The following is a 22,920-nucleotide window of genomic DNA, read 5'->3' as shown; positions in this document are numbered from 1 at the left end:
TGGTTCTAAATAAATGCGACTTATAGTCCAGTCTGACTTATATATGTTTTTTTCCTCATCATGACGTATTTTTGGACTGATGCGACTAATACTTAGGTGCGACTTATAGTCCGAAAAAAACGGTACTGATTCTTATGTTAATAGGCATGTCTGTTTGCAAAATGTTATACCCTCTGATTTAGGCTGTCAGATGATTAAACTGAGATTTAAACAGTGTTATGCATAGTTCTGAGTTTATGAATGAATAAATCAATTTAAGATTCACACTCTATTTATTACCATGTAGAAGGGGGAACGTGGTGGAGGTGGCGGTTGAACACGGGGACGCTGAGATGTTGACCCACTGCTCTGAGATGAGGATGCAGGCTTAGAAGTGCTCATGCGTAAAGTAATCACATCTTTACCACGGTCCTCACGCACTGATGATGAATTTGCCTTTGTTACTGAAAAGAACAAAGTATTGAAAGCATGATTATTCTACTTGATATTCTTTTTGTTTAATATTTAGCTTGAACTTCTGTCATATAAACTCTCAAAATCACATCTGGGCTCAACTTACCTGGTGGTTCTGGGGGCGGTGGTGGTGGTTCTGGGGCTGGTGGTGGTGGTGCTGGCCCCTGTATTACTCTCAATACAGGGCGAGTAGGTGGAGTCTGGGAGGAAGCAACAGTTCGGGGTGGAGCAGCATAAACTGGAGGTCGTTGTGGGGGCTGTGAAGCAGTGGGCGCTCTAAGAACAGGGCTTGGAGTGCCATGTGGGTGAAGGGTGACCGATTGAGGAGGAGCAGGACGAGGAGAAGGAGGCACAGCCAGAGTTGGGATTGACCCTCCTTCTTTACTTGGTGCTTGGCGTACAACAATCTTTACAATTCCAGGCCCACTTACTATGGATGTTGGGACTGGAAATATAAACAAAGAGTGTTTAGAAACTAGACAAGTATTTCACCTGGAAAGAAAGTTCAGTTAGATTGGGCACCAGACTATGGATTACAGTAACAGAGCTATCAATAAAAGGTCCAGCACTATCAAATACACTACCGTTTAAATGTTTGGGGTTAATATGTTTTTTATTATTTACAATGTTTTTGAAAATAGTCTCTCATGCTCAAAAAAGCTCTATTTAAAGGGGTCATATGACGTTGCTAAAAAAGACAATTTAGTGTATTTAGTGTAATGCAATGTGTTGACGTGGTTTAAGGTAAAAAAATAAAAAATAAAAACATTATTTTCCACATACCCGTACCATTTTGTTTCTCCTCTCTGCTCCACCTTTTATGAAACATGTAAATTTTCTTTAACAAAAGTTCTAAAAAGCGCAGTGAGCTACGATTGCCCAGCTTTCCAGTGCATTGTAATTGGCCAAATACCTCAAGCGTGTGACGGAAATGTTAAACCCCTTACCATATTTGGAATATCAGCTTCCATGGTACAACAGTACAGCGAGAATAAAAGTTACACCACCTTTTTTGGTGTAGATTTGTGGGGGTTTTAATGAGGTGCTTTAGGAAGGTGTGGATGAGTCTTAACTTTTAGAAAGAATATCTCTTTGGGTTTAAGACATTACTCTTTGTGACTTTACGGATCTTACATATGCACGAACAGCATTTTTAAGACAAAGGGAAACATGAAATTGCATCATATGACCCTTTTAATAAAAATAAATGGAAAATATTACTAATATTCTTAATAACTTTTTTTTATTAATTTTTAAATGTAATTTATTCATTTAATGGCAAAGCAGCCATTACTTCAATTTTCTCATAAGATCCTTAAGAAATAATTTTATGCATACTTACTGAATACAATTTTTTTATTTCTTTCAAAAGAAAAATAAACTATCCCCAAACCTTGTGAACGGCAGAACAATTATTTAGTCTCTTAACTCTGGAGAAACATGGACAGTTACAACTTCACAAATTTAACCTGCATACATAAGACTTAAAGGAACAGAATAAAACATAAAACGGTAAAAATTCTGAAACGAGAACACTACTCCACTCACTTCACGAAATAGTAAACAAGTAAATAAAACGAAAAACAAACCCAACCATATCAAACCTCATGAACCTCCTACAACATTTGACTTGAAATGTGCAGTGGTGTTTACATGTATCTGAATACCTTCATTCAATAGGACCTATTGAGTTAGTAGCCAACAAACCATCCAAATAAGCAGTTACATGCAGTTAGAAGGAAAAAAAAGAACCCGTGCCAGTATACCCATGCACATGCTCTGCTGAGTGACAGGTTATTTGGTACGCAGGATACAGGTTGTACCCGAACAAGGATGAACTCAAGGACAGCACCAGTACCTTGAGTAGCGGTGAAAGGTAATGCTATTCCAGAGCAGGTTGGGATTGTGCTGGTTGGGTGGGGATTTGCTGAGCTGCTACCTGACTGACTAACTGTGTGAAGAACTGTCACCTGAGCTGGCTGACTAATAAGGTGGTGTTGCCCACTACTGGAAACCAGATGCATTACATTTCCTAAAGGGCACAACCACAGAAGAAAGTGTTAGGCCATAGACCACACCAAACACTCAAAGAAAGACTGAAGGCGTGCAGGAAAAGACGTAACGCGTCCATAGCAGACAGTTATTATTTACACAAGCAGATTATTCAACTATTTATGTGGAAAGCAGTGGATACCTTGGATGGGTCGTGGCTGAGGAACAGAGGGAGTCCCAGAGAGTGTAAGCTTGTTGCCCTGTAGCTGGAAGGTGACAGGTTTACTGCCCTGAGAGGACGATACTGGTCGACCAGCTAGGGAGGCCAGCTGAGCGATACTCACAACTTCACCGGCTGTGAAAAATTAAAGAAAAGAATTAACTTAACTGTTTATCGCTTTGAAACAATGCAATGTGATGAAATGAACGTACATGGCAAACGAGCCTGCATATCTGGGCTGAGCAGGACCCTCTGAGTCATAATGTTGCTGGATGGTTGAGGGGGAGTGGACACAGTTGTGATGCTGGACGGTCCTGAGGGGCGTACAGTTACTGGCTGGGGGGCTGGAGGCCTGACTGCAGGTGCAGAAGGGACACTGCTAGGAGCCACTGGAGCTCTTGCAGCAACAGGAGTAACAGGACAAACTGAAATGAGAGTTAAAAAAAAATCTTTCCATCATCATAACATGAGTGTCACCTGCTGATTAGGATGTTAGACTTTGGCCTCTGAACTGACCTTGAGGTGCCGGCTGTGAGGGAGGAGCGGGAGGGGTGACCTCTGTAATTAAAGGCTTTGGAGTCTGAACAGCCGTGGTAGTAGGGCACATGGGGCGAGGACTGTTCACTGATGAATGCCCATCAGATTTAGGAAGAGGCTGAAGCATCCTGCAGAGAAACAATCACATTCCTAAACTTTATTTTACAACAAATTTTTTTCATATCTAGAATCAATTCAATAATCATACATCACATTGTGTGTTTGAATTAGGGCTGGTAAGTGATACATTTTTTTAATCTAATTAATTATGTGATGTGGTGATTAATCTAATTAAATCGGACACAAAATTTAGAGAAGTTAATGTAAAAAGATAAAGTCATTGTTGTGCAAAGCATCAAACAGAGATTGATTCTCCACCTTTCCAAAGCGCTCGGGCAGTTGCGTTCCTGAGGCATCTGCCGTTGCTAAGCAACCATGACCTGCTCTTGCCATGAAGACGCGGAAATTTCAAAGGATAAATGGATTTGCAACACTAAAAATCGCTTGCAGTAGCTCTGCTACTAAATTTATTTAAAAATGACAATCCATATACAGCTATGATCAGCTGTTCCTTCATCTTGGCTGAGCTTTCAACGTTGTTACGGGAAAGGATGAAGCTGATTGGTTATTTCTTGTCACATGACCTGTGGTGCGCTTGTTCTTAACTCCATGCGGTGTGAACGCGGCTGGAAAAACAAACGCGTTGCCCTGCGTGCGCATCGCGACCGTGTCGCTTCCATTATGAGCGCATACCGCGCGCCTGCATTGGAAATAAACTCGGTGGCGCAAAAGATGCAATATGTGAACGGCCCCTTAGGCTTGTTCAACTTGAGGCGGATCATCAACATCATCAGTGTGTGACGTCAAAGTACCGCGAGATCTTAGAGAGCAGACGACTCTGTGCTTTTGAATCGCTCTCATGATACTTTGAGTTCAAACATGGATCGGTCTGTGCTGCGCAGCGCCACTTTAAAGCCAATGTATATGCCAATGGTTCAACGCGCCAAATGGTTCACCCAATTCGTTCAAAGCGTCTATTAAGAAAAGAAATGCCGCTGTGGGTTGCTCAGGGATGAACAGTGCTGATTTGTCTTTATATATTGGTTGGCAAAATTGAGCAAAACAGACAACATTGTGTCTAAAATAACACAATATTAACTTATTAATGAATTGTTGTATAAAATGAGTAGCATTTTTGCACTCGTGTGATATTGCCTAAAGCTCGTGTGAAATTTCTTAACTATGTGATGTAAATATGAGGCAAAATTTTAAATGGGCATTTTGATTAATATCTTGAATTTTAGGGATATTCTCTAGGCTCCATCATGCAGTAAGTTGTTGCCCTGCCTCATATTAGTCATCAATCGACTTTATGGAATGGCAGATGATCCACATAGGTCTGGGGCGGGGCAATAACTTTAACGCGTTATTTTGCTCTATAATTAATTAATCTAATTAACGTGTTAAATTAACAGCCCTAATTTAAATATTCTGAACAATATACCTGTTGACTTTCATGCGAACAGGCTTTGGTCTGGGAGGAGGATCAGGGGACTCCATGATCTCCTGAATAAGCTGATGTGTCACTTTCCTCTGAGGCAGGAAAACATCTGCCTGGTATCTAGTCACACGCTGCTCCAGGCCAATCAGGTCAAACATGGACATGTCACAGCGCTTTGGGGGAGGGGGAAAGACATTTTTGTATTAACCTTCACTGAGGGTCCAGAGAAGAAAAACAGATTTGAACAAACAAAACATTAGAAACGTCCTAATAACAAAAATGTGTAAAAATGTGTCAACCAATAAATATCTGAACCAAATTTGGATTTTGGAATATGGATCAAATACAGAGCAGGAAGTGTCCCAAAAAAGGTGAAAAAGTTTATTTATATAGTGCCTTTCACAAACTTACATTTATGGAATACTGCCCACCCTTATCCCCTGCACAATAAAAGAGTGTCCCTACTCCTGGATCACCGCATTAGAGTATTTCAAACACAAATATCTTTACCAGCTTATCAAGCTGAAATGGCACCCTATATCATTCTTTCTAATATAGTCCACTGAATGATTGAGTGAAAACAAGTGAGCAAATACAGACACTCGCAGTGCTTTGGTGTTCTATACCAGCTAGCTAGTACAAGAAAAAGATAGGCTATTAATAATCTAATGTATAGTACTTCAATGGAGTACTCCCTTACTGTCCTAGCCTATACATTTAAAATAAATGTCTTTTAATTTGAATAGTACAGATGTATAAATACATTAATACAGTACCAGATCTAGTCCAACACTCATTAGCTTTTATTTTCACCCCACTAAATAATGTTATTTCACTAAATGTTTAGATTTTATAAAATTGTGCACTTTTGCTGCTAAATTATCCATTAAACTAGTTCATAATAGTATTTTAGTCACAGATTATGACTGTTTTGTTTTTAATCAAAATTAAGTCTATATTTAGTATATTGTGTTCAACACCGAAAATAGTGATGATCAGAAGTATAGGAATTGTACATTGAATTAAAAAAGAATTATGGTATCCAGAATTGCTGGTAGTCTTCACCATTTACCTCAAAAGGTGAGACCTCAAGAGCCCGCTGAACCAGTGAAGCAGTAGAATAGATGATGGACTTTGTGATGAAGGGGGATTGTATGGGTCTTGGATCAAACAGGTTGGGGTGATTACACACTTTCCGCAGCTGCATCAGGATGTTGATCACAGACATGAAATGGCCACTGGCTAAAGTCTCTCGAGTCCTGGGTGAACATGGTATGGAGCACAAAAAACATGAACAATAAGAAAAAAAACACACAAAAAAAACTACTACCCTAAAATTATCCAATCAATTATCATCCAAAGCCTGAGACTGGAAGTTATTATAAACAAAGCAGAAAGCCTTTTCTGATTCCTCAACCCCACCCTTGTCTGTTTGCCCTTGTTACTCACGTGGCCTGGGCCATGAAGTCATCATAGAGAAAACGCTGTCTTTTGGAGAGTCGACAGCGCACAACATGTTCATATTTTTTGGGCATTTGTTTCTCCACATCTACTTTGATTCTTCGCAACAAAAAGGGTCTTAGCACCTAGAAAGAGAGAGATGTAGGAAACTTATGTGAAGTCAAAAGCCTAAATGCTTCCCTAGAATATCACAAATAAACTCAGGCAAAAATCATAAGAGAAACATTGTAACTATGCTTGTGCTATTTTCATAAATGCAATAAATGACATAAAAATTTGTGCTGGGCAATGATTAATCTAGGGCTGATCCTAATTAGGGTTGGGAACCGAGAAACCGGTACTTATTCAGAAGAACCGGAACCGTGAGCAATTTCTAAGTTTCGGTTCCGAAAACTGTTCTGAGTGAGTGAGTGAGTGACGTGACATTCAGCCAAGTATGGTGACCCACACTCAGAATTTGTGCTCTGCATTTAACCCATCCGAAGTGCACACACACAGAGCAGTGAACACACACACACACACTGTGAACACATACCCGGAGCAGTGGGCAGCCATTTATGCTGCGGCGCCCCGGGAGCAGTTGGGGGTTCGGTGCCTTGCTCAAAGGCACCTAAGTCATGGTATTGAAGGTGGAGAGAGAACTGTACATGCACCCCAACCACAATTCCTGCCGGCCCGGGACTCGAACTCACAAACCTTTTGATTGGGAGTCCAACTCTCTAACCATTAGGCCACGACTGAGCATTAAGTAGTTGAGTATTGTGCATTTGTCCTTACCGCTATTTTTTAAATAGTCATTTAATGATTTTAATGGAACCAGAATCGAAACTACAGAACAGCGCAAGCCGGAAGCGGCACACCTTACGCGGGGAGAGCTTGTATGCTCTGAGACCAGACACTGCACTAGTGATACAAAACACACAGGTCTGTTAAGGGCAATACTTTTAATATAGACAAACTATTATTAGACTGGGCTACTGTACTTTTTTTTTATTGCAGCCGTATTCGCAAATATTTTCCAAGTAAATTAATTGAGTAATAAAATTGCTGATTAACATCGTTTTATTTCACCAACCATCACATATCGGTCACACTGCCTTTGTCTTGTCCTCACCCAATTTAAAATACTCCCACACAGAGGTCTTCGGCATTTTTGTCTTCTCTTCCAGATGAACTAAATCATGACGTTCACTCATGGGCGATTCACAAGCTGCTTTTCTCTTTGCTTAACCGTTCCATTCTGTGCTGATATGGTTTCATTTTCCACTGTGGCGGTTATAACAGAGCTCTTTGGAATTAGGTATGTCCAAATGTTTCCTCCACAGACCAAACTGTCTCAGACATTTTTTTCTATTTTTATATTGAATGTAGCATTGCTGTTTACTTGGCTGTTTGATTATATAGCGCTTTTCGGCTTAGACAGCTATGGAGAAACTGGTAGCCAGGCAACAGAGTGGCAACGTCACACACACACACACACACTCGAAAAGCAGGGCTAAGCACGGCTGTCTAACCATTCCAAGAACAGTTTGTAATCGTGCCGCGCCGTACCAGGCTCACATGGAAATACAACTGTAACTGTACCTGACAGTCATTAAAACTGTTAGGCCCGATAAAAAAAAAGTATATATATATATATATATATATATATATATATATATATTCACGTGCGAATGAAGACCATTTCTCAAAAAAATTAATAAAAAGGATTTCATAATTGAAAATCAAAAGCTAACCCATCAAAAGAATATTCGATTAATCGCATCCAAAATTTAAGTTTTTGTTTATAAAATGTGTGTGCACTGTGTATATTTATTATGTATAAAGACACAAAGAATATATTTTGAAAATATTTACATGTATAGATTTATATTCATATAATTGATATTATACATAAATATTTAATATCTTAACATAACATTTTTCTAAAATATATAAATGCATGTGTGTGTATTTATATATAATAGGGATATGTCGATATCAAATTTTCATGTTGCGATTAATTACTAATGCTTTTATCCTGGTATATGGTATCATCACGATATTGAAATTTAGTTTTCACAAAAGTGGTCATAGTACAGTTTAACAGGTTTAATAACTTATAACGAAAATAACTGAATATTTAATACAATAAATGAAATGCAGAAAAATATATGAAGTTAAAAGTTTTACACAGATAAAAGTAATTGGCAGTTGTTATGTTAACTAATTAATTATCTAATGGCAACTAATGAAGCCCTAATGTAAAGTGTGAACAAACAATAAAGAATCAAAACACTTTCAAACAATATCTAGGACATGTTGTAGTCCAGATTAAACTGTAAAAAAAAAAAAGTTACAAAAATAAATAGCCTATTAAGTCTAAATATTTAAGAATTTGGTGCCGTGATGAACATCATAGCAAATCCACAAATATGAATGTCTATTTAAATTATTTAAATACGTTTTAGAAAGTAGCAGCTGCTTTATGGGGTTTCCAGGGTAACGGCTGCATTTTCTGCTGTCAGAGTGTGAATGTGCTTTCATTCAGAGCGTCTCATGTGTTACCCCATGTGCTTCTCATGTATGATTGTTTACATCAGGAGCAGCACACGTGTCTCTCAAGCAGCATACAGCAGTGTTGTACATTTTGACCAGTTGATGGGAAAAGTATTCTTAAAATGCATTCCAAATTCTGATTAATTTATAATGTATAATTATTCACGGTATTTAGAAGCACCCACTATAACAATATCGTGCATATTAATCATTGCCAAGCACTACTAAAAATGATTCAGAAACTGGTACTACCTTGTGAAGCCGTTTGACCAAGCCCTCATTGTACTCCTGGCTTCCTTCAATCATTCCGGTGAGTGGGTTGGAGAACCACTCCTTGAACTCCCGATGGGACTGAAAAACGTGCGGCATGAGGAAGTGCATAAGAGACCACAGCTCCATTAGACTGTTCTGGAGAGGGGTACCTGTGAGCAACAATCGCCTCTGGCTGGAAGCCATAGAATTGAGAGAAAGAAATAAAATACTCAAAAAAAAAACTCATATCCTAATTAAATGGGTTTTACATAATGAAACAAAAAAGTCAGAATGGGACCTACATATGATCAAGACCTTAATAAAAATTAAAGTATACAAGCACCTGTTGAAATTGAGCAGGCTTTGCCAGCGCTGGGACTTAAAGTTCTTGATGTTCTGGGCTTCATCCAAAATGAGGTACCTCCAAGACTTGCGCCTAAAAGCCTGATGATCTTGCAGTACTAGCTTATACGAGGTGATGCAGACATGGAAAGCATTGGGTTTGGTCCAGCCCTAACAAAAATAGACAGGAAAGAAAAACTATTAGAAAATCACAGATTGAAAGGCAAAAAGAAAACAACTGTTTTGAAGATTTTTGTGGAAGTGTTTTTTTTTTTTTAATTTAAAAAAAAAAATATATTATTGTATTCATTACTTGTCTCTTGAGTTTGCGCTCCTTCTGGCTACCATAGTAGGTGAGGATTTTGAATCCAGGGCACCAACGTTTCAACTCCATCTCCCAGTTGAGCATTACACTGGTGGGCACAATGATCAGATGTGGACCCCAGTTACCTGTAAATGCAAAAAGCAAGTAAATGTACTGCACTATATCCAATATATTTTCAACACACATCATAGGGAAATGAGTAGTTATGTGGATTTATTACCCTTTACACATGCTAGATGAGCTAACAAAGCAATGGTCTGGATGGTTTTGCCAAGCCCCATTTCATCTGCAAGTATGCCATTGAGTTTCTTCTCATTCATGGTGACCAACCAGTCCAGTCCAATGTGCTGGTATTCACGCAAGGTACCATGAAGCAGGAATGGAATTGGTGTTTTGACCTTGTGTTAAAAAGAAACCACACAAGTTCAGTTAATGATAAACAGAAACAATGTTCTCAGCCAGTGTTCCTGAAAGTTTGTGTGCTGCTACCTTTGCTGTCGCCAGTGTATATCCCTTAGGTTGAAGGCTCTCAGCAGTAGCAGCAATGTGGCTGATTTCTTTCTTAGGTCGGGGAGATGTTGGTATAGTAGGACTATGGTCTCCCTCTCTCAGCAGAACCTCCATTCCCTCTCCTCCATTATCGTCATCCTCATTATCACTCTCCTGCACATCCTCATCCTCCTCTTCTTTGTCACTGTCTACAGCAGCTTGGGAATCTGAATATTCAGACACAAAATTATGTGTGATATTTGGACACTTCATAGATAGTACAGATGTAAAATATAGATTATTTCCATGATCGATCATTGTTTAAATTAACGATCAATTAATCATTAACCATAATGCTGCAAAATAGATCTGCTGCATGCATGCAGTCACCGGCATGACAGGATGTGCAAAAGCCACACACACACACACACACACCTAAACCGCATTCTCACTTGAATTAATGGGGTTTTAGTCTGTATAAAGTGCTAGTAGCAGGATTACAAAATGAATAGATGTGTTTATGATCATTTGATAGAATGAAAAGAGTGTGTCCTACGTTTGAGATCATTTTACCACTGAGACCTAGGAACACGCCTCTTTAAATGGTTTTGTGGTGCTCGTTGTTGTATTTTAAAAAACAATTGCATTGTTTTCAACGGACGTTATGGCATTTAAAATAAAATGATCCCAAACGTAACTGTGGCGCGCGTGTGACTGCGCTGCGCATTATGTGAACTGCTTTCATCGGCACTGCTGCAGCAAAACACTGTTGCTCAGATTAATATGATTCTGCTGGATTCTGTTCTAGAAAATGTCAAATTTAGAATTTTTGCGTTCCGGTAGACCTAGCCTATTTGTTTTTGAAAAATCCAGCATCTAGTGCATTAGGTCATGACGGCGTGTGCGTGCGTGCAGACGAGGACGAGCAAGCGCGGCTTTGGATAGATTTATTTGGAGGTTATTGCTCATGTCTCATTCGGCACAAATCCAAATGTTTCCATATTCGCAATGTTTTTGAATGTTAAACTATTATTTATAATCTAAACTACTTGACACACATTCGCAAATAGACGGAAAAGATGATCCTCTTCATATGAGCAAAAATGTCCTTGGCATAACAGCAGGGTGAACCGGTATTCTACGGTCTATTTAAACTGACCAATGTCACCTTTTAAATGTTTAGCTGACTGTATTTTATTTTGATAATGAACAGGACTGCGATGTAAGTTTGAATCACTAGAATATACGTGTGCCCCAGGCTCCGGCGGGATCGAAACAGCGGAGACAGAAAAAAAACAACAACCTTATTCACAGGGTTAGGAAAATATTAGATCGTGACCATGCCTCTGGATGCCATTCAAGATATAGCCTTCATTTATGTGTCTTTGTTCTGGTTTGCCAGTTTCTTTTCTTAAATCTTCACAGTCTAACCCTCTAATTTCACAGGTTTATTTTCTTTTCTTTCACTTTTAATTGCATCTTAGTTACTACATTTCTATTGCTTTTCATGTTGAATAACTTTTGCATTGTTTCTATTTTAATGTACTTTTAAAGTTTAAATCACATTAAAAGCTTAATTAGTACATTGTGAATTGATGATGCATTTATATACCGTCACTGTCACTCACAGCCGCTCGCACATGTTCTGCGCATGAGCTGCACACAGCCATCATTAAATTGGTTAACCGACCATCGACAGCCTTAATTGATTGCTTCTCTTATCAACAATGTATCCATCATCAATTAATCGTTGACATCCCTGCTTCATACAACAGTTCATATGATTCAGTGACTCTCGTCATAAACTTCAGCTCACCGGAGGAGGAGCTACTATCATCAGCACTGTCCTCTCCCTCCGTCTCTTCCTCTGCTTCCTCCTCAGTTCCCTCTGATTCTTCTGAGGAATCTGGTGACACTGAGGCTGAGGGCTCCTCAAAATCAGAGGCATACGCTCCTCTGTACTTCTCTAAGAGCTCTTCCATGCTCATATCCCCTTTCAAAAAGAAACCACAAGAGACAATATGACCTCAGGATATTACTTTGCAAGTCACTATTAAACACTCTTCATTATACAGTTCAAATGTTTGGGGTAATTAATACTTCTATACAACTGATAACAATAAAGGCATTTATATATACATGTATGTGTGCATGTGTGTGTGTGTGTATGTATATATATATACCCACACACACATACATGCATATATACAAAAATCACTGATATGCCTAAAAAGAATTACCCTCTCTAGCAAGGTCATCAAGTTCCTCTTCATGGTCTCCATCTCCTTCAATAACTTCCTGGGCTGCAATGGTGTCTTCTTCATCTTCCGCTGAAGAGAAGAATATAGTAAAAGAAATTGAATATTTCCATTAAAATCGGTAGGATTCCAAAGTTAAGTGTCTATCTAAATAAAACTCTACTAACCATCTTCTTCATTTGCACTGAATTCTTTGTCTTCCTCTTCAACTGTAGAAGATGAAGTCTCTGAGACTTCTTCTGATTCAACATCCTGTGCAATTAAAAAGTCATATTCAAATATATTAGAACTGGGGGAAAATACCATACTGAAACAATCTGATATGAACAGTGATGGACCACATTACTTAGTCTAGACTGTTACATAATGGCTATGTATAACAACTGTTTTGTAGTGGACTCTGGAAGATTGTTGTACCTGGGGGAGAGTTAAAGTACTGAGCAGCTGGTCTAGAGGCAGAGATCCCTCCTCCCTTAGTAACTCTATCTCTCGTCTCTGTGTCTCTTCATCATTCCCCTCTTGCTGCTCTTCTACTTCTATGGTCTCTTCATCATCTTCCTCCTCACACGGTGGCTCAAAGTCTCTATCTGCAGCAGAAAAGCAAAAATTTAGATGTCTAATCGAAGTGAACACAAAGTGAAAACAAGAACTTCCTGAATCATTTGTTCAAAATTATATCAAACCCTATTGCCACAGAAACACTCACAAGAGTAGATTTGATTCACTAAATTGAATTACGGCATCTGCATGTATGCAAAATAGCCCCTCAGTATTTAGACACTTAAGTAACACTTAAAAAAATTTATCTATAAAATACTATTACGTAAGACATCAAACCAAAATGTACACAAGCTTAATATAATAAGAAAAAATGTGTTTGCTAGGTTCTGAATTTAACATTAAAATTAGGAATGCATTTGGAGTCTATCTGGTCCCTGTGGTGAACTGAATTCATCCACTAAACAAATCTAATCTCGCATAATTTATTAGCAGATCCCACTTGGTTTGATATTTTGTTATAAGCCATTTATCAATGACATTCATATATTTGGTTGTGTAAGTGTCCAAATACTTTCTGGGGCGTTTGCTCATTCACTTCCAAGACTCTTGATCTGAACAACAACAGTAAAAAAGTTGGTCCTCACCATCCTCATCAACAGAATTTAGCTGTGATTGTTTGGAGACAGCTGCAGTGTCAGAACTGTGTACGGGAGCAGCCTGCAGGGACTGACTTAACATGTCTGAATAACGCTCTGTCTGACCCACAATGAAATCAAGCTGGAGATCTAAAGCCTTCTTCCGCTTCTCCTCCAGTCTAGACTGTTGTTTATACTGGACCACCTGTGTACGGCAATGGGTGGTAAAGTTTTTAAAGTGTGAATCATGAATAGTTTTTGGTGCAATAGAAATTTCAACCCCCACCACAAAAGACACTGAAAGTCACCTTCTCCACGCTGCTCCAGAAAGCACGGACCTCCTTGGCAATAGAAGAAGCAACTCTTCTCAGTTTGGCCTGCTCCTCACGTTTCGCTCTCTCTTCCTTCTGTCTCAGCTCCTCATGGTGGCGCATCACCATCCGTACTACCTGCAAATGGGTTATTATGATGTGAGATGCTCTATTAACTTAACATTTTTTTTTTTATTATGCAAATAGCATGTTTCAATTAGACATTCTGAATGTAATGCTTACCTTTCGGGCCACTCCTCTTTTCCATCGCCTCTCTTGTGCAAAATCTCCTGAAAGCCACTGCATTTCCTCACAGAGGTAATCCCAATGCACTTTGGGCCGTACTGGTTCAGTTATACGAGACAGACGTTTTAGGGACCAGAAACCTTCACGTTTTAACGCAAGGGTACGATGTTCTATTTCTGCTTCCTGTTTAAAGTATTACAAAAAAATAAGAATAACCATCCACTTACAACCATCAAATCACCGTTTTTCTGAACGTAATAGATTATATGTGTCCTTCTCTTACATGTTTTGCCAGTTCTGCCATGTCTGTATGCTTTGGCGTGGATTTCTGGGTAGTTGTTTGCTCTGACTGAGAACAGCCACCAGAACCCTGGGAGGAAGTGGAGGGCATGTTTTTTCCATGAGAGTTGCGTACAGGTGAGGTCCTGCCTGTGTGAGAACGCATCCAGTCACCAGATGAGGGAGATGGAGATGGACATGGAACTGGGGAGGTGGAAGGGGTAGAGCTTGCTGTAACCTTGCCTGCAATCCATTGGCAAACCTTGGGAAAGACCAATAAAACAGTGCATCTGACTGCGTGACTGCACAATATTATTCAGCATGGAGTGCAAAGGAAAGATAGAGTGCCCAAGAAGAGATAAAGGCGCTTCATAAAAACAGCCTGGTCTACAAGGACATCTTGGTGAGCAAACATCTTATAACCTCTCTCCTAACTTCTAAATAATACATGCTACTCTGAATGATAAAACAGTTTCTCTTTCCTGTCAGTTTATACTTTAAAAATATGAAATAAAATTAAGCTAGTGAGTTGAAGCAGTGATAGACCGATATATATTCCAGGTCAATAAAAAGTCACTTTTGAGATTTTTGGAATAGACCAAAAACCATGCCAGCTTGGATGCAACTTTTACATTCCCCTTATTGTGAATTACAATATTTGGTGAAATACGTGTCCACTTTAATGCCCGCACATTTGTTAAAAATTGATTTTTGTTACCTACATATCAGGAGTTTATAGCATACCCCACTTTCTAAATTGGCCATTGCAAAACCCATATCGGTCAACCACTAGTTGGAAGAAGCAGGATCATCGCATCAGCTTGCAATGATTAGATCTGAAGAATGCCTGACACCTCTTACCTTCAATAACAAGCCTTGTTTGTCTGTCCTGCTCTGCCCACGCTGGAAAACACACATGGCTCAATATACAGCCAAGAAGTGCACTAGCATCAAATTGTGGCTTTGGAACTGTTATGAATAGGGTACACAGGCTCAAAACATCTAAATTATAAATACACCTTTGCTGACTACCTTTGGATTACAACAAATTACATATGAAATCAATGCTTTAGCATTGCTGAAGTCATAAAAGGCAAGTTAATAGTTTAGTTGCTTTACCTTGCTTGCTGATGGACTGGGCGTAGCATTGCTGCCCTCATTCTGGACATCCATAGAGCTGTCAACCTCTGCATCGCTGCTCTCTTCTATAGAAGCATCAAGTTGCTCCAGGATGGAGCTCTGAGCATCTTCATTTGTTGACAAAAGTTCATCCGGTAACTGCTGCTGCTCCATATCCAGTTCTCCCCCCAAAGTCATTGAATCCTGGCATGGTCTAACACCCAAAGAACGTTTACACTGATTCCCATCTGGGACAACACTGGACACAGCACCCCACACATCTCCAGCAAGAGGAGGAAGGCGGCTTTTTGAGTCATGGAGTTGAACTGAAGTTGATGAAGAAGCACTAGCCGAGGATTCCTTTTGAAGCAACTTGCCAGAACTGTTTGATTTATTTAAGGTTTCCTTTACAGAGCTGTTCTGTGAAAATACATTAGAGGTGGAAACAGGACAAGACTGAGAGAGTGTGTTTGAGATAGGGCAGTCTGCAGGTAACATAACATCCTTCTTTATGATGGAGGATGCAGCTGATTCAGTTTTAGCAAGGCACTCTGCAGCTTTATTTAATCCATCACGGGGTGATCCAGCCAGGACAGGTAAATTCTGCTTGGTTGAGATCCTAGCAGACACTGAAGAAGGTTGCTTAAGGGCAGGGCTGTCACCCTTCTTAAGGATCAGTAGCTTTGGATCAATCGTCCCACAAGTCAATGAAATTAATGACACACCTGGTGTTTTTTCCACCACAACAGATTCTTGCTGCTCTCGCACAGACTCAAGTGTGACGTCCATCACTGTGGACGTTAACCCTGTCACTGTGTTTGCAAGATCAGTGCGAGCTGGATCATCATTCTGCTTGACAATTATAGATTCTTTTTGCATAGAGGCCATGGTAAGTAACTCTTCGGTGGGTGTGAGTGCATCAGCACGAGATGAGGTCTGATTCCCTAGATTTCTCTGGGCTTGTGAGTCTTGCGTAAATGTTTCTATTGGTTCCTCCTCTTCTTTGTCAGTTAACAGCAACTTAACATCACTGTGAATGGCAGCTGATGTAAAGCAGGGCACAGTGCACTCATATACAGCAACAGTTGACTGGGAATCAGGGCACTGCACAAGAGACTCCTCGCTGACCTCCATCTCTGCATGGCCAGACTGTCCATCTATCTCACTTACAACCAGCCAGGTATCCTCCATATCTGGCTGCATTAAAATACCTACATCGATCAAATCTTTCACCTCAACGACATCGAGAGCCTTTGCACTTGCTTCCTGCCTCTCTTCCACATTCACGCTATCTGGAGTATTATTCAGGCATCTCTGAATCGGTGAGAGTTTATGATCAGCTGGAATGGACTCTTGTACATGTTGGACCGCACAGTCAGAAAGATTCGGCTGATCTGATTCTAGACCCTCTGAAGTCACACAGTTCCCTGTGTGTGCAAGCAGCACACTCCCATCCTGTTGGTGATTTGAGGACATGGATATTTCTATACGATTGGCACTGTCATTCTGCTTCAAAATCACATCAGAAGAGCTGCAAACCATGACTTGTGACCTTTCATTCACAATGGGGACCTCTACATTGTCAGTGCATGTCCCATGCCCAGACACCTTTGGTTCATCAACAGAAATTTTGCGAAATACTTCTTTAGCAGCCACATTAATACGCATATCTCCATCTACAGGGACTTTCTCGTTTCCTTGCCCCTCCCTTGCACTAGTCCCCTTACCCAAATGTAACATTTTGGGGGTTTCACTTAAATGTACATACTGAGAGCTTAGCTCTTGCACACACTGTGCATTCTCAGGAGGAACGGGCACGCCAGGTGCTTTTGTCCTTTGTGAAGCCTTTTGTGTTTTACTGCAGTCCTCTGGGGGATAACAGCTGCCCTTATCTGAGTCATTTGGCATGCTATTTCCACTTTCAGGGCTAATGTGCTGCCCTCCTTGTTTTGATGATGAATATCCTGAGCAAAGGGAATTTCCACTATTACCTTGTTTTGTTCCCAAAGTTTGTCTAATTGGACTAAATGCACTTTCTTTGTCTGTTTTAGGCAGGTCTTGTGTGACAACTTCCATAGCCACCTTAGATTCAAGTTTAAAATCCTGCTCCGCTGAATTGGTCGTACTTTGTTTCTGTGGGACGCCAAACGCAGATGATGTGGCAGTCTGATTTGTCTGAAAAAGGGGAGTTGTATGGGGCTGCTCCATTTCTTTGTCTGTTGTCTTAACTGCACTTGAGACGGCTGGGGTGACTTCTGTTGTTGGGACAATGGGGCTTTCTCCAGGTCTGTGCTTTCCAGACATGTTCTTGTAGTCCAATTTGATTGTCTCTGGAGGCAAGGGTCCCTTTTCTGTCTCAACAGGGGCAGAGACACCCCCTGCATCTCCAGGGTGTTGGCTCCAATCTCGGCAGTGGCCTGTCCTGGATCCTTCTGCCATATCGGTCTCCCTGTATGCAAGACTTGTTTGCTCTTTGCTACACCTGTAAAGCAAATTCTGTTTTTGTGTAATGCTATGCGTCCCACTCTCAAAAAGTCTGTCTGAGGGAGTCTGACCCTCCAATGTGTCTGTAAGTTTTCTTGTGTCTTCAGCAGTAGCTGACACCAGTCCTCTTTGGACAGATGATCTCTCTTCTGATTCCTCGCTGCTGCTGTTTCTCTGAACGTGAGTGATGGTCTGTTCTTTACATGCAGCCTTTGAGTATCTTTTCTGCTGTGATGCAGTGGCGACGTCAACCAATGATGGTGGTAGAGTGGCAGCTGCGACTGGCTGCAGGGCATGCTGGGGTGGCCCGGCCACATTCTGCGCAGCCGCGGAGGTGCCACCCAGCACAGCCACTGCCGGAGAGGTGCGGTGCTGCACCACCCCTTCCCCAGACTGTCCTACTTTAGATCCAGCACTGTTACACACTAAACCTGAAAGAGTGGAAGGGAAAAGCTGCATGACTAACATTTTACAAAATTCACAAATTCATGATACACATATGTTGAGAAAAACATATAAACAAAAAGATCCGCTGCCATTTTTTTTTTCTGTGCTGAATTCCAAGACAATTATTTCAGGAAGTATTTAAACATCTAAGCTGATACAACAGCACTTTCACTGGCACCTGAAAGCATTACAGAACTAGCCAAGCTACTTAATAAATGGACAAGCAAGGGGTGAAAGATTTAAGTATTTTATGAGTCACAAACATTCCACAGAAATAGTCTAACTGTACTACAGCAGCAGATTATGAGAAGGTCTACAAATAACTTAAAAGGAATGAATGAATAAATAAATACCTGTATGTGATGAAGCACCAGTCTCTTCCGTGATTTCCACTTCCAGGATGCTGAGATCACGGGTTTCACTGCATCTGAGGGTCTAAAGATAAACAATTGGAGTGAATTTCATGAATTTGATAATCTATTTCTAAAATCAAACCTAAAACCCTAATAAACTGCAAGCGCATAATCCCACAACTGAAAGAGAAAAAGACTGCTTTACTAGAATGCAAAAAAGTATAGTTGAATAAACTGCAGCAGGACTATGATTTCCTCAAAACCCATCTGCTCAACCGACTCAGTGGTTAAAATGCAAGGGCAGCCTAACAATTCAGAGCTAACACAGGTAAAAAGAAAATTTCTCATTGACTTAATCTACAAAGTTACGAACAAACTCTCGTTTAGCAATATAAGAAATGCATAAGAACGTGCAGTTATTATTAATTCCTTCAAACAGCCGGGTTCTATACTACAGGAATGTAGAGAGCACATACTACAGGAAATACGGTAGTCATTTTTAACTGTAAAATTAACTGCACACAACTTAAAACACACACAAACGTCAACTTAACACCAACTCTTAAAAATACAAATGTTGTCGTATACCCGGGTAAACAGTCTCATTCAGTACAATAGTGCAGGTGTTTCACGTTCGGCTAGCATTTAGTGATGAGTTATCACTGATTCGTTATTCTTCTACGACTGCTTATAAACTTAAGAAGATAGGATAGGGGTTAACGTTTGATACCAAATACAGATAACAAATGTAGCCGGCGATTCTGTTATGCATGAAGCGAGTGAACACACATGGGCCTTTAGCAGGTTAGCAAAGCTAATTCACAGACGTTACAATGGAGCCGACACGATAACTTTTCATTTTTGTTGTTGGCGTTTAAATGACAGGGAGCAACAGTCCTAAGCTGTTTTGTGCAATAATACTTGAGTGGGCGTCTGATTTTATATTATATTCTGACTCAGACAAGCACACTTAGATATATAACGTTATAAATACACACACCGTCTCGAGCTCTCACGCGCGCGCTGAACACACTGCTCGGGCAAAGAGCGCGAGTGCTCACATCGGCTTCCATGAGAAGTTATGCAATGCTCAAGAACAAACTATGATTCATCATAATCCATATCGAGGGGGTTTAAAGACTTGTCACTAAACATAAACGAATTACTGGACATTTTCTTAAACACCCATTACTGGAACGACCTCTTGACGTCACCGCGCGGGGTCACGCGAAGCCGATTCGCGATCTCTTGAGTCGAATCTTTTCAAAATGAAAGTAACGTTACACGAAACAGTTGTTCTTCTATATAAAATGATAAACTTTATAAAATTGACAAGACATATGTACTTGTGTTTTAGTACTGATGTATGCTAGTTATATTTGGGCTCTAAATGCCTTGACATTATAAATGAATAAAATTACAATAAACAGACGTATTTAGTTCTTTATTCCGAGTGCCCAGAAAAACGCTATATACATTTAAGGAATTGTTAACATAAGGCAATAAAAAAGGTAATAAACAGCAATGTGTGCCTACATATAGAAGCATTTGCGATACAATTTAAAGCATGTAATATGCCAAGAGATTTCGGGGACCTCTGGATGACAAAGAATCACTGAATCGGTTCCTAAACCGGATTTTGATTCGAAAGAACCGACACACAAAAATGAGATGGACTTTCCATCACAAAATTCAACAGTTCTACAGTCTGTTATTGTGTAATGTGTAATACATTCTAGATTAGATGAATCGTCAGAATTTCACTAATACGTTGGTTTATTTGCAAAGTTATATGAAACTCCACTCAATAAGGACACATTAAACACACTTGAGGATAAAGTAACGGACAAAATTACAGGCTAACTTGGTTGCTGTTGCACTTGCAGTGTCAGACGACAGTTTCGTTTTCAGCTCGTTGTCTCAAAAAAGTGTCCAGTGCGAAGAAATCGGAACCCTTCAAATTTGCTAAGGGTTTTGATGCAGTTGCATTAAAAAGTTGATAACAAACACGAATGCGATGCTGATCCAATAGAGTCAGCTCAAACAGGTAATGTTCTTAACATTACAATCCCGATGATTACTTCACCCCGAGTGCTTGAAAGTTAACTTGTCCCGCCATGTCCCAAACCCCCACCAGTGATCCCCTTTTCCCTCCTCCCCCTCCCATCACTTCCTCCCCAGCACCCCCCTCCTCTCACCACCGCCATCTTAAGTTCCCACCTACCTGAAATTTCCGAGCGCTTTTCTTTTACTAAATTCTTGCTGAAGGAGTCGCCATCCGCTTCAAATCGTACTCAATCCGTGTAGAGGCTATCCCAAACTGTCTCTCGGTACCCAGTGAGGTACTGGCAGGTTCGTAGGATCAAGTTAAAGACCGCTCCAAGAGAGACTGGGTCCGGGATCGCTGAATCTAGCGGCTGCGGGGAGGAGACTTTCGACGCAGCGAAATGGAGGAACGAGCGACTGCTGACCAAGAACAGACATCTCGCGAGACCTGCTTCAGAGCGCGCTGCACTCAAAGCTGTACACATCTCAGCCGTTACTGGAAATTCACGGTGTTTTTAGATTTCTTTATTACATGTAAATATTAAATAACTTGTTTGAACGTAACTTTAGATTATATGTACATTTTTTTTTAAAGAATCTCTCGCTGTGTAACTTAGCTGCCAGCAGTTTGACAAGATATAACAATTTTAGAATAAATATAAGAATTTTATTTTACATCTTCAGACAATATGAAATGTCTTGATAGACGTTTGATAACCTAGATACAATTTTTTGATCTCATGGATTATAGTAACGTTTAAGACTAAGATGTTTGGTGCTCATGGATCACTTAAATTAAAATAAAATAAGTCCTGATATAAGTCTAGATAGATGTCCCTGAAATTTTATGACAATCACACGCAATTTAGATCTATACAATGAGTCAATACACTACCACACATGTAAATAACCAACCATTTTTAATAATTAATCTTTGTGGTTTTCTTTTCAAGGGGAGGGGGACATATTTAAAATGTATAAAAATGTTTTGCTCAAATAATGAATCCAGAATGTCCTGTATCTCAAGAGTCTTTCTAATCCTATAGTTTAGCTGCAAGTACAAGACGTGTACTCCTTTTGTCCAGTCGACAGATGCCTCGTTTTGCTCCATGTGTATTCGGGTGATGGTTGTTGGAGACTTCCAAAGGCTTCAGCTGTGGAGAACATAGACATAACACACACACACACACCTGTCCCAAATTATGATAATATACAGTCCTCTGAACCGTAGATACTGGCTTTGATACATCCACAGGAAACAGACTTTAACCTAACCAGTATTTTGGAGCAATATCACTTTAGTGCTTTGCTTAACAATCATCATCACTGACTCGTTTCAACAAGTGAGGGCATTTGGTGAGACCTGAAACACAACATTATAACATAAACAGTGAATATATTTATTATGTAAGGTAATTAATGTTAACAATAATTATTACAAAAGCAATTATCACTATTCTACTATATTCTGGTCAGACTAATGAATGGGAGACAGTTCTTTCCCTTTGTATTTTAAAATATTATCCAACAAGATGTACAGTTCATAACATTTTTAAAGAATAAAATAAATCTTAAGTTCTGTTCATTCTGATGTTCATGGAATTTGTCTGATGTATGACATTAATATTTAAAGCAGAATGTGGACCATGTGTTTCTTTTAATTCATACATTTCCCAACAGTGCTGATTGAGACAATAAGTACTCGACTACTTCGGCAAGGGTCCGATTTCTTTTTCCTCAAATGCAAAGCTGAGGACCATTACTCTACAGTAGGTTTTTCCTTAAGTTCACCAAGACAAACAAGTTCACAAATTTTTATCCATCACTCTTCAACACATCCTGTCTTCATTTTAGTAGTAATGAATAGTCTTTGAACATCCAAAGGACTCTTTGTAAAGAAAACCCTACATAAAAACCCAGGCACAGCAAGAGAGTACCTTAATTGCACTAACTTAACCACAGTGGCTAAATATATCAAACCCTGGGAAGTGTCTTGGTTCGCACCCCAGGTTGTTTCAACACTTGTGTATGGTCACTGAAGCTTAGCTCTTTTTGAGTGTCCTGCACAATCTTGCCATTTAACAAGCAGTTTCTTTTAACAAAGCAGTTCTGGAAGCTCCTTGAGCTTTAC

The 22,920-nt window shown here is 39.8% G+C and overlaps 1 protein-coding gene across 6 annotated transcripts in view; it reads right to left on the bottom strand.

Moving 5' to 3' along the window:
• Positions 1-21,278, bottom strand: part of LOC127968861 (helicase SRCAP-like) — a 28,373-nt gene extending 7,095 nt beyond the window's left edge. The window contains exons 1-26 of one of the 6 annotated variants that reach the window (XM_052570231.1): positions 20,968-21,278; positions 18,744-18,825; positions 15,460-18,374; positions 15,202-15,243; positions 14,345-14,602; positions 14,059-14,244; positions 13,813-13,953; positions 13,514-13,709; positions 12,786-12,955; positions 12,536-12,620; positions 12,351-12,440; positions 11,927-12,103; positions 10,111-10,337; positions 9,842-10,019; positions 9,610-9,746; positions 9,298-9,467; positions 8,955-9,147; positions 6,153-6,289; positions 5,776-5,962; positions 4,707-4,876; positions 3,182-3,330; positions 2,878-3,090; positions 2,648-2,800; positions 2,312-2,485; positions 560-898; positions 280-443 (exon numbers count right to left, since the gene is read on the bottom strand). In XM_052570231.1, coding sequence (XP_052426191.1) covers positions 280-443; positions 560-898; positions 2,312-2,485; positions 2,648-2,800; positions 2,878-3,090; positions 3,182-3,330; positions 4,707-4,876; positions 5,776-5,962; positions 6,153-6,289; positions 8,955-9,147; positions 9,298-9,467; positions 9,610-9,746; positions 9,842-10,019; positions 10,111-10,337; positions 11,927-12,103; positions 12,351-12,440; positions 12,536-12,620; positions 12,786-12,955; positions 13,514-13,709; positions 13,813-13,953; positions 14,059-14,244; positions 14,345-14,602; positions 15,202-15,243; positions 15,460-17,898 — 6,375 coding nt within the window. In that variant the 5' untranslated portion in view covers positions 17,899-18,374; positions 18,744-18,825; positions 20,968-21,278. Of the gene's footprint in view, positions 1-279; positions 444-559; positions 899-2,311; positions 2,486-2,647; positions 2,801-2,877; positions 3,091-3,181; positions 3,331-4,706; positions 4,877-5,775; positions 5,963-6,152; positions 6,290-8,954; positions 9,148-9,297; positions 9,468-9,609; positions 9,747-9,841; positions 10,020-10,110; positions 10,338-11,926; positions 12,104-12,350; positions 12,441-12,535; positions 12,621-12,785; positions 12,956-13,513; positions 13,710-13,812; positions 13,954-14,058; positions 14,245-14,344; positions 14,603-15,201; positions 15,244-15,459; positions 18,375-18,743; positions 18,826-19,743; positions 19,965-20,599; positions 20,857-20,967 lie in introns of those variants that run through there. The other 5 variants (XM_052570233.1, XM_052570232.1, XM_052570235.1 and 2 more) reach the window with 5 other exon arrangements.
• Between the last annotated feature and the right edge of the window lie 1,642 nt (positions 21,279-22,920).

Source organism: Carassius gibelio, chromosome B12 (genome assembly GCF_023724105.1).
Source record: "Carassius gibelio isolate Cgi1373 ecotype wild population from Czech Republic chromosome B12, carGib1.2-hapl.c, whole genome shotgun sequence".
Classification (NCBI taxonomy): domain Eukaryota; kingdom Metazoa; phylum Chordata; class Actinopteri; order Cypriniformes; family Cyprinidae; genus Carassius; species Carassius gibelio.
Note: the sequence above shows the minus strand (reverse complement) of the source record. Positions and strands in the feature narration are given on the sequence as shown.